Source organism: Echinops telfairi, unplaced genomic scaffold (assembly GCF_000313985.2).
Source record: "Echinops telfairi isolate 266 unplaced genomic scaffold, ASM31398v2 ScPeMD7_3;HRSCAF=10, whole genome shotgun sequence".
In the NCBI taxonomy this organism is placed as follows: Eukaryota; Metazoa; Chordata; class Mammalia; order Afrosoricida; family Tenrecidae; genus Echinops; species Echinops telfairi.
Window position 1 is genome coordinate 27237647 of NW_022103899.1, and position 12004 is coordinate 27249650.

General features: G+C 42.9%; 1 protein-coding gene across 2 annotated transcripts in view; it reads left to right on the forward strand.

Annotated features, from left to right (window-relative positions):
• CASP8 (caspase 8) overlaps positions 1-12004 on the forward strand; it is a 40894-nt gene that overhangs the window by 14580 nt on the left and 14310 nt on the right. Inside the window, exons 1-2 of one of the 2 annotated variants that reach the window (XM_045297091.1) lie at positions 691-709; positions 1236-1566. In XM_045297091.1, the coding sequence (XP_045153026.1) occupies positions 1262-1566 (305 nt within the window). In that variant the 5' untranslated portion in view covers positions 691-709; positions 1236-1261. Of the gene's footprint in view, positions 1-690; positions 710-1235; positions 1567-12004 lie in introns of those variants that run through there. The other variant, XM_004701746.2, reaches the window with a different exon arrangement.

Here is a 12004-nt window from a genome sequence, read left to right on the forward strand (position 1 = left end):
AAAAACATTTCAACCATCAAAATAAAATCCTAAGCGCTTTACACAATTGATGTGTGTATGGATTGTGATAAGAGTTGTATGAGCCCCTAATAAAATGTTTAAAAAAAAAAAAAGAACAGCCACAGTCAGTCTAACCGAAGTGTGTGACAAAGTAGGTAGTTAATGCCCAAAATCCATTCTGCCACTGAGTTGATTATGACTCATAAAGATGGATTTGAACTGGTGACCTGTGGTTAGCACTCAATGCTCATCCTACAGTGCCCCTAGTGGCTCCTTCAGGTATTGCAAGTTCCCTCTGTGTTTTGTGCTTCCTTTTCTAAGGTTGACCAAGTGACCGTGTGGCCCTTTTAAATTAAAAATAAAATGCTCTAAGTGAAGGTCGTGGGAATATTTTATCAGAATATTATGCCTTTGGTGGTTCCTTCCCACTAGACCCAAGGACCTAGTGCTACCGGTGGAAATGCCATTTTACAGAATGAAATCAGTTTAAAAAAATCAAATGAATTCACTTCATAATTGTTCTGTTTTCTGCAAATAATGCTTGCTGAATTCAGTTTGGAAGACCCATAAAAGATAAAAGCTGAAAAGAAAAATGACTACGTAAAAATGAACACGTAATGATATTTACTGCCTTTTCTGGCAAAGGTTTTAGGCATGTATATTGTTCCCAATAGTTGAACACCACACACAAGGACTCTCCGTTCATATTGTAAGTATACTAGTGTCTTTATTTGTCTTTTCCAGAATGGTCTTTAATCTCCATAAGATATTTAGTATTTAGTCATGTAGATGGTCCATCCAATTTAAGTGCAAGGAGCCAAGTCTACACAGGTTTAATTTCGATATCATATACCTGGGTACTTTTATTAAACAGACTGTGTTTGTGAATATTTATCTTTCACTTTATGCAGTTAAACCAAATGGAGAAAAAAAAAGGGACCCTGAAAATATAATTACAGCTTAGGAAATTTATGCAGACAATCCTACTCTTGTCCTATAGTATCGCGATAGGATCACTCTAGGTTGGAATTGACTTGATGGCTCCCAATAATAAATAGGGGGTACTTGAGAGGAGAAATGGTCTTGTTTCCCTCTTCGTGTGTGTATAGGCCCTGCCCCTGTTTCCACAGCAAAATGTCTAGCAGATAGTCTATGCCATATGTTTTGGTGAGGAAGACTACATACATGGTATGTTCCTCCTTCCCATCTGAATAAAACATTGTGTTTTGACCTAGGTTGCAACTGTACTCTCTTGACAAGGATGGATTTGGAAAATCTTCTGTATAAGATTGCACAACAACTGGACAATCCCAAACTGGCCTCCCTCAAATTCTTGAGCCTGGATCACATTCCCCAGAGAAAGCTGGAATCCATTCAGGGACCTTTGGAATTGTTCTCGACGCTCAAAGAAAAGGGAATGTTGGCAAAGGACAATCTGTCCTTCTTGAAGGAGCTGCTTTTCCACAGTCAGAATCTAAATCTGCTGATCGATTTCCTGAAGGTCAGTAAGGAGGAGATGGCTAAAGAGCTTCAGATTCCAGGCAAGGCCCAGATTGATGCCTATAGGTAAGTAGAACTGCTCCAGTCTGGGGACCTGGAGGTGTGAGTTAAATGCACATCTTGGTAGGCAGGACCAGCTAAGCATTGTCTGTGTGGTGTGACTTTGGAGCCTCTGGGACGATGTCCTACCTGGGAGAGATTGAGACATTTGGAGGCCCCAAATATCAACAAAGGCCCCTGGATGGTGTAAATAGTTTGCGCTCAACTACTAACGTGAAGGCTGATGCTTCCAACATACCCAAAGACGCTTTGGAAGAAACGCCTGGTGACTTACTGCTGAAACATGGTATGGCCACAGTTAGAACTGGCCTCCATAACCGGTATCATTAATGCCATGATCCTTCAGTCTCAGAGACCCGAGGGCTGAGCATCGCTGTCCCTTTTCATATATCTCACTATGGAGGTTTGACCATTCTGTTTTTAAATGCCAAATGAGATCTTTGGGAGGTGCTGTCCAGTCAGTACTGCCTTACAGCCACCCAATGGACAGCAGAATGCGACACTGCCCAGGCCTGCACAGTCCTCACAATTCTCCTTACGCTTGAGCCCATCGTGGGTCCATCTCACTGAGGCCTCTCCTCTTTTTCACTGCCTCTCCACTTTCCCAAGCATGATGTCCTTCCCCAGGGACTGGTCTCCCCTAATAACATGTCCAAAGTACGTGAGACAAAGTCTTGCTGTCCTTGCCTCTAAGGAGTCATCTGGCTGTACATCTTCCAAGATAGATTTATTGGTGTTTTTGCCAGGCCATGGTCCTTTCAATATTCTTTGCCAGCACCATCGCTCAAATGCGTGGATTTTTCTTTGATCATCCGAATTCAATGTCCAGTTTTCACATGCATGTGGGGCAATTGAAAATACCCGAGCTTGGGTCAGGCGCATCTTTGCCCTCAGAGTAAGGTCCTTGTATTTCAGCAGTCTAAAGAGGTCTTGTGCAGCAGATTTACCCAGCAATGCATTGTTTAATCTCTTGACTGCTGCTTCCATGAGCATTGATTGTGGATCTAAGTAAGACGAAATCCTTGACAACTTCAACCTTTTCTCCATTTGTCATGATGTTCCCTATTGGTCCAGTTATGAGGATTATAGTTTTCTTTACGTTTAGTTGTAATCTATATAAAAGGCTGAAATCCTTCATCTTCATCAGCCAAGTCCTTCAAGTCCTCTTCCCTTCCAGCAAGTAAGGTTATGTCATCTGCATATCATAGGTTGTTTTTAAAAAGCACCTTCCTCCCATCCTAATGCCACATTCTTCATGAAATCCAGTTTCTCTCTTTTTTTTTTTTTTTGCATCTTCTAGACCAATCTTGGTCTTCAAGTCATCTTAACTCATAGCAATCTTATAGAACTGTCCTTGTGGGTTTCTGAGCCTGTAACTCTGTATGGATGTAGGAAGCCTCGTCTTTCTCCCATGGAGTGGCGGGTAGTCTTAAACTGCTGACCTTGTAGTTAGCAGGCCAAGGTGTAACCCATTAAGGCACCAGGGCTCCCTGTATTACTATCTTGGCCTTCTGAAAATTCCACTTTGTCTGCCATGTGAGCTAGGCTGTGGCAAGCCACCAATACCAGACAATGATCTGAACTTTTCTGTTGGAGGATGAAGAGTTCCCAACAAGGGCAAGATATGGCAACATTTTAACACATTATAGAGTGGGGATAAAAGGAGCAGTGTAATCACAACCTGCAGCTTGTTCATTATTGCTGAGCATTAGCCAGTAGGTAAAGAAAATGCTTGCGTGGTCACCTTCCATGTAGAAGAAATGGGCTTGCTTGCAAACGGAAGTAAGCAGACAGAGCAAGGCAGTTTACTTTCCAAGTGGAATTGCTGCCTGTAAAATACGTGTCTCGTAAACGGTCTAGGTTATTAGTAGACAATGATGGTACCAGAAAGCTAGTAAGTTTCAATAATGAGGAAAGTGAACAAGGTAAATTACCTCAAAATAAGGTGTTTAGTATTATATTTTTTTGTTGGAAAATTGATAATAAAAGACCTTGTAATAAAGTTAAAAAGGGTCATAGTAGCTTTTGATTTGGACCCAATCTTGGCCAAATTGAGAAAGCTTTAGAGAAATGTATCTAGGATAACACTTTGTAACGTGTGCTTCGATACAATTTTTATTTTCAGAATTTAGTTGTTCAATTGAAGTTTGATGTTAACATGTTTGGGTGTTGGCATTATTTTCCTTGACACCTGTAGTAATGCAAGATTTGCTGACTTACAAAATACCTCTTCGTTCATCCGTTCAACAAGCCTATCCCGAGGCCAGCATCTGCCAAGAAACTGTAATACTTACACCTGGATGATCAAACGGTTTGCCCGATTAACCTAAAGGCTGACAGCTTGAATCCACCCATTGGGCGTGTGGGAGAAAGGTCTGGCAATCTGCTCCCCTAACGGTCATAGGCAAGAGAATCCTATGGAGAAGTTAGTTTACTCTGTGACACTGGAGTCACCATGAGCCAGGATCAACTCAATGGCAAAAAGGTTTTACCACCTACTGCCTCATGTGTACCAAATATTGGTTTAAGTCTTTGATTCGTTTAATATTTATTAATTTAATCCTTACCACCTCCCTAAAATATAGAGAAGCTATCAATCTCCAGACCTCAGGTGATGAGAAAAAAACAAGAGTGTGACATGTGTATAGTCACACACTTGTTTCTATGCAGCCAATGTTCCACCCCCGGCAGTTCTAGGAGGCAGGCACTAAAATCCTGAGCCCCACAGTCCCCTGGTTTCCAAATGGTTCTTTATTTTTGGTTTGTATGTTTTCTTTGAGTTTTTGTTTGTTCACAGTAGAGCGCATCTCAGAGGTATAAATGTCACTGGGGGTCCCCCTCTTGAAGTTGTGTTATAGGCTTTTCTGGTTTTTGGTAGATGAAACCCAGGATTGACATGCCTATAGGGACAGCAAGTAGAATAGGGGTACGGTAAGGTGGGGAGTAAAGGGGAGATGATGTCAGAGTCCACGTAGAAAAGAATATTTGGAAACTGATTGTGGTAGCAATTGTACATTCTACTTGATGTGACTGAAATATGGAATGAAATGATATATGTATTAAACCCCAATTAATAATTCTAAAAGAAATCCTGAACTATCCCACTCTTAACAGAATTTAAAGCTTGAACAATCTGGCCTTTCACTTGATTTTGGTTAAATTACACTTGTTATTTTGTCCTTCATCATAAAATAAAAACTTGTTCTCATTTTTATAATGGACTTTTTGAAAGAACATTCTTAAAATGCAAAGTGGATCATCATTTCCCTGAGACTTGTCGGCATCTCTCTCCCCTGCCATTCCATTCAACAGTGAGGCCAAACTGCGGTTCTAGAAGAGAAGAAGCTTGGTGAACTGAGCCTAGCCAACCTGCCCATCTCCCACCGCTTCTCCACTCTCTCTGCTTGATCTCCTCAGCACACCTCTCCCAGCCCCTGCAGGCTTCCCCACACCAAAGAGGCTGAGTGTCCACACATCAGCAACCCTTCCCATGGTCATCTGGGGACACCCATGCAACTAGTGGTGGGATCCAGCTGGTTCATACCGGTTTGGCAGAACCAATACCTAATTTGTTGTTGAGTTGACAAACCAGTTGTTTAGAGGCACTTGTCATCCTGGTTCTCACCAACGTGGGTGGCTGCATACGGTAATCACACATTTACATCCCCTTTTAACATTGCTCTGGGCAACAGTGTATTCTAAGCGCCTGTAGTAAGGTTCATCCCCTCCATGCGTATAAAAATCAGACGGAACTATGCTTGTAGTAAAAGCGAAGAATATTGCAGGTGAGGACACCAGTCAAGAAGCAATGTGGATTCTCTGTCTGTCAGAGAAACCTCCCGGCTTGCTGTGAGCGTCTTGGCCTATCTGAGGCAGTACAGCTCTCAGGGACTTGTGGGGGCTGGGGGGGGGGGGGGGGAGAAGCAATGTGGAAATATCTTAAATAACAGTTTTATTGTTTTCTGACAGGTACTATTTAACGTTGTTTACTGATATTTTAAAACTTTCAAAACATATTCTTGCCTTGAGTACCTCATTTATTGTTCTTATTTAAGTATTAACTGTTTGCATTAATAAACTACCTTTTGGTATATCGTTTTTTTGATACCTAAACCGCTCATTAAGACAGAGACATGGTTGTCAGATTACTGGAGCCCCACCACTGCATTCAAGCCACTACGAATCAGCTCCAGCGTTTCCTAGCTGTGTCCGCAGGCTGCGCCCTCTCCTTCCCTGGGGTTTGGCACCAGCCCAAGAGCAGGACAACTGGCTATTGACCAAACGGAAGGGAGTCTGGTGGCATCGTGGCTACGTGCTTGGTGGCTCACCCAAAGATCAGCGATTGGAGCCTGCCAGCCGCAATGGGAGAGGAAGCTGTGGCAGTCCGCTTCCCTAAAGACTACAGGGTTGGAAAGTCTATGGGGCACTACCACGCTGCCCGGTGCCTCATCATTATGGATTGGCGTCAACTTGAGGACAGTGAGGTTGGGGGGTTGTTTGTTGTGTAGCTCATTTGTTTGTTTGCCACACTGAGTTCTCTGATAGCTGGGTCCATGAACTTGTCATTTTCCCATAAACCCAGGGGACTGTGGGGCTCAGGATTTTAGCATGCTAGCATTCCATGGCACCTGGCCTGGGTTCCTGGGATTCCCCCAGAAACCCTAGTTCACTTGTGCCCACCCATTGCATGCTGCCACTCAAGACCCTCCCCACCTAATGTTCCCCAGTTTCTCCTCCTCCCACCTGGAGGCCACCCCTCCCTCCCCTTCCCTCAACAGATGTGCACCTATGTTCTCCTAAACTTGACCATCCTCTCTCCCCTGACCTGTGCTGACCTCCCATCTGCTCTGTCAGGGCTGCCTCCCTCTCGAGGGACCTCATCCCAGATCCACACAGCTACCTCTCAGCAGACAGCATCCTCCCCCTCCCCCATCCATTCCTTCCCAGCTGTTGTGAGGTGCCCTCTGGCCAAGTGACCTACACTGTACGTACCTGGAGCAGATGATGACTGGTTCATCAGCACTGGTCTGGCTCTTTACCAGGCCATCTGGTCTCCAGCCAGAAGTCTGGACGCCCTGCAAGCTTGAGCTTGTGCCCATTCTGCTGCTTGATCCTACTGCAGTGGACTCAGACAGTACTGGTCCTTTCGTGCTTGACTAACTAAGTTCACTCAGCAGAATGTCTTCCACATCCCTCCATGACCTGAGGTGTTGCGTGGTTTCATCTGTTTTTAAGGGATGCATAGTATTCCATTGTGTGTATGTACCAGAGACTTGTTACGCACTCCTCTACTGATGGGAAGTTACGCTGTTTCTAGCTTCTTGCTAGTGTGAGCTGTGCTGCAATGAAAATGTGGAAGCAAACATCTTTTCATGATCTGTTTCTTACTTCTTTGGGGCATATGACCAGCAGTGGTATTTCTGGGTCTTATGGTAGTTCAATTGCCATCTGTCTTAGGTATCGCCATATCTCCTGCCACAGTGGCTGTCCATGTTTATAAGTCCACCAGCAGTGGATAAGAGTTGCTATCTAACCACATCTTCTCCAACATTTGTTGCTCTCAGTTTTGTTTCTTTAATTGGGCTAATGGCGTTAGGCGGGTGTCATTGTTATTTTGACTTGCATTTCCCGGATGGCTAGTGTCTGGGAGCATCCCTGGTCTCTCCTCCTAATAAACACTTCCTCGTGTTTATTAGCCAGGCCAGTGTCAACCTTGTGACTCATCTGTTCAGGTCTTTTGCCCACCTTAGTTTTTTTCTTGTTGTAAGCATGTAAAATTCTATAGATTTGAGTAATTAGTCCTTTGTCTGTTATGTCGTTACTAGATATCTTTTCCCACCCTGTGGGCTCTCTTTTTTACTCTTTGAGTGAACTCTTTCGATGTACTCAAGTGTTTTCTTTTTAATGGGTTCTAGTCATCTATTTTATCTTCCACAGAGTAGTTTCCTTGGTCATTTCTGATAGCCCATGTAGTTCCTGTACTAGGGCTCCTGCCTTGTCCCAGTTTTCTCATTGATGATCCTGATAGCTTTGGGTTTTACATTTAAGTCTTTGATCCACCTTGAGTTAGTTTTTGTGCATGGAGTGTGAGTTAGTTAATTGTGCCAGCTTGGCCGATAATCACATGTGGGGCTAATTGAAAGGCGGAGGGATAAAGGGGTGGTGAAGCCTCGCCTTTCTAGTTCTCGGGTCTCTTACTTTGTGATGGTCACACCAGGGTGCAGCTGCCTTAGCAGCACCCTGATTCAGCTTGCAAGATTGACTTCCTACAAGACATCCCCAAGGAGAAGCCACATGGACCTATCCCGATGCAGCCCTGGGTGCTGGAGCAGCCATGTGGAGACCCCTGCTAGTGCTGAGATGCTTATTCGTTTACTGACTCAGCTTTCCTCCTGCAGTCGGCATCATTTGCCTCTGTTTTGTGAGGTGGAGAACTTTGTGGACTGGTGTTGGGTTAATGAGTTAATGTTGGACTTGTGGGCTTGGGTAGCATAGGGTTGGGATGTTTTCGTGATGCACATTTTTTTTACATAAAACTCTCTCTTATCCATGAGTTGCTGTGGATTTGTTTCTCCAAAGTACCCAGACTAATACAGAGTGAGATATGGGTCTTGTTTAATTCTTCTTCTTTTAAAAAAATAATTTTATTGGGAACTTTTACAAATCTTATAACATTCCATACATCAATTGTATCAAGCATATTTGTACATATGTTGCTATCATCATTTCCTAAATATATGCTTTCTATTTGAACCCTTGATACCAGCTTCTTTTTTCCCTTTCTTCCCCCACCCTGTGACCCCTTGATATATTATAAATTATTATTGGTTTCATATCTTACACTGACCTCTGTCTCCCTTCACCCACGTTTCTGTTGTTCAACCCCCTGGGGTGGTGGTGGTGGTTATATGTCAATCATTGTGATTGATTACCCCTTCCTTCCCTCCTCCCCCTACCTTCCCCTTCCCCTTCTGGTATTGCTACTTCTATTTCTGTTCGGAGGGGTTTATCTGACATGGATTCTGTATGTCTCAAGCTCTATCTGTACCAGTGTACATGCTCCAGTTTAGCCAGAACAGAAAGGCAGGACAGGTCATGATAGTGACCTTTTAATTCAATCTTTTGTTTTATTTTTGCTTTGACTCTATTACTGTTATTTTGCCTACCTATATAAGATAGACATGGGAAGCTAGCCTAAGGAGAAAGCAATGGGACCCACGGTTCCAGGGGGACTTGTGGGAAGGAGGTGGGGTGGGTGAGGAGCGGTGAGCAAACAGTGCTATAGACAGAGGAACAACAAAGGAATTAAAAGCAATAACAAGGAAGATGTAGAGATCCTGGGGTGTTGGAGCAACAGCAATCAAGCTGAGAGGAATTACCAAGAGACAGAAGAAGGGCGAGCATGATGGTGGGGCAGGAGGAAGGTAAAAGGAAACAGAGAAAATATCTAGGAAGCAAAGCTATGGAGAGAAGTATAAACATAGGTGTGTGTTTATGTAAATATATTAATTCATAAAAATAGAGGTATTCGTATATGTACAAATATTTATATGGCAATACATTGAGGAAGTGGATGGACTTTGGACCTCTGCTCAAGCAGAATGCAAGAACACTCCTGGCATTCTGTGATGCCCACCCTCCCAACACAATTGCTGAAGACAAAAATGAGTGCATAAGCAAATGTGGTAAAGAAAGCTGATGGTGCCTGGCTAGCAAAAGATATTGTGTCTGGGGTCTTAAAGGCTTTAAGGTAAACAAGCGGCCATCTAGCAGAGAAGCAACAAAGCCCACATGGAAGAAGCACACCAGCCTGTGCAATCATGAAGTGTCAATGGAATCGGATAACAAGCACTAGAAGACCCAAAACAACAACAAAAACATTGTTCAGAATGAGGGGGATTAGAGCAGAGACCAAAAACCCACCTGTAGACAATAGGATGTCCTCTCACAGAAGGGTCACAAGGAGTGCATGAGTCAACCAGGGTGCAGTATAGCACTGATGAAACACCCAAAATTCTCTGATTCTTTGATGCTTCCTCACCCCCCACTATCAGGACCCCAATCCTGCCTTTCAGTTCTAGCTAGACTGAAGTATGTTTCATTCTTCTGCAAGTGGATACCCAGTTTTTCAACACCATTTAATGAAGAGGGAGGGCCTCTGCTTCCCATTTAATGTTTTTTGAGACTGTCGAAAATTAATTGTCTGAATGTGGATGTTTTTATTTCTGGTTTTCTGTCCAGATCCACTGGAACAAATATCTATCATTATACCAGTATGAGGCTGTTTTGACACCTGTGGCTGTATAGTAGGTTTTGCGGTCAGGTAGTGCAAGACCACTTACTTTGTTCTTCTTTTTGAGGAGTTCTTTACCTAGCCTGGCCTTCTTCCTTTTCCATATAAAGTTGGTAATACGTTTTTCCATTCAATTTTTTAAAAGAATGATGCTGGAATTTGAATTGGGCTTGCATTGAGATTGCTTTAGGTAGTATTGACATTATCATAATATTAAGTTGTCCAACCCACAAACACAGAATATGCTTCCATTTGTGTATGTGTTAATCTGGGTTGACTAGAGAAACAAATTAAGGGAGACTCAGACATGTATAATAAAGAGCTTTATATAAAAGGGTAATTATATATTGAGAAAACATCCCAGCCCAGTCCAGATCAAGTCCATAAGTACGATATTAGCTCATATGTCCAATACTAGTCCATAAATTCCTCTTTAGACTCACACAGCCATGCAATGATGCCAAAGGCAGGAAGATCACAGGCCAGCGGGTGGAAAGTTTTGTAGATCCACTGGCAGTGGAAGCATCTCAGCACTGGTGTGGGTCTCCACGTGGCTCCTCTAGCTCCAGGGCTCTGGCTCCATCAGTGTGTCTCCATATGGCTTGTTCACAGAAAGATGAAGCAGAGAGAGTGTGTCCCACCTCCAGGGAGGAAGACAGGAGTTCCCGGGATCCTGACAAGGTCATGCCCACACAGAGGTCTCATTGGCTATGACCTGATTGACAGGCTAGACTCCACCCCTTCACTCAAGTTGACAGTAGATTATGTAACTGCCATCGACCACCCCTTGTCAATTTGACACTTTTATACAACTCTTTAGCCATATATAATTTTTAAACAAAACAATAATAAAATCATACCTGTACCTAACAGGATAAAACTAAAATGCATATAATTCAATATGGATCAGCCTCATTTAAACATAATATTCTATAAGTGAACAAAACAAAAATATTCTATGTCTAACAATTGCAGTTGAATGAACACCTACATCATAATCCTTTGAATATATTCCACTACCTATGAAAGTTTATAAGCCAGTCACTTCATACCTTTATCCTCCCCATTTTGGGTATCCAATTTTTAGACTGCTCTCTTACTGATCAACCCAGTGCTCTGAGGAGAAAAATTATATTCTTTAATGTGAAAATCTTCATTCCAGTTGGAACCTTGTGAGTCTGCATCCATAAGCAAAATCAAATCAGGACAGGCCATCCATAAAATCAGCAGCAATATACACCAGTTTATAGGCTCAATAATCTTTTCTTCATCTGGTCGGTTGTGGTCAACTCAATGTGGGCCATCTTTTAGCCTCACCCATAGTGCCCATTGGCTGCCTTGCCTTTCGACCATGTGCCCCATCACAAATTCTCAACAACCCCAGCCCCCTTGTGCTAGGTAATGAACTTCAGACCAGTCAACCTGCTCTTGTCTTCACCTCTAGTCCCTGTGAACCAGATGACCAGTGTAAATGGTGTCTCGCCTCCAGAGAGGAAAACAGTTGTTCCCAGAATCCTCAGGAGAAGGCCATGCCCACACCGAGGCCTCATTGGCTGTGACCTAATTGACAGGCCAGACTCCACCCCTTCACTCAAGTGACAGTAGAATATGTAACTGTGTAGATCCCTTTTGGTTTCTTGTAGTAATATTCTGTAGTGTTCTTTGTACAGGTCTTTTGTTTTTTTGTTAGGTTTATTCCTAGGTATTTCTGCTTTTGCATAGCTATTGTGAATGGTACTGATATCTTGATATCTTTTTTTCTATTCCCATCACTGATATATAGGAATCCAATTGATTTCTGCTTGTTAATCTTATATCCTGCTACTCAACTAAATTCCTCTGTTGTTTCCAGCAATCCTATTGTGGAGCCCTTAGGATTCTCAATACATAAAATCATATAATCTGCAAATAGCATATGTTTCACTTCATCTTTACCCAACCGTACACCCTTGATGTCTTGCTGTTGCCTATGTATTGGCTGGACTTTCAGCACAGTGTTGACTAGATGTCGAGATAAGAACATCCTCGTGTGGGGACTGAGCATGATAGTGGGACAGGAGGAGAATCAACGGAAATAGAGGAAAGAGCTGGGAGGCAAAGGGTATTTATAGAGCTCTAGATAAAGACATGTACATATACAAATATATTATG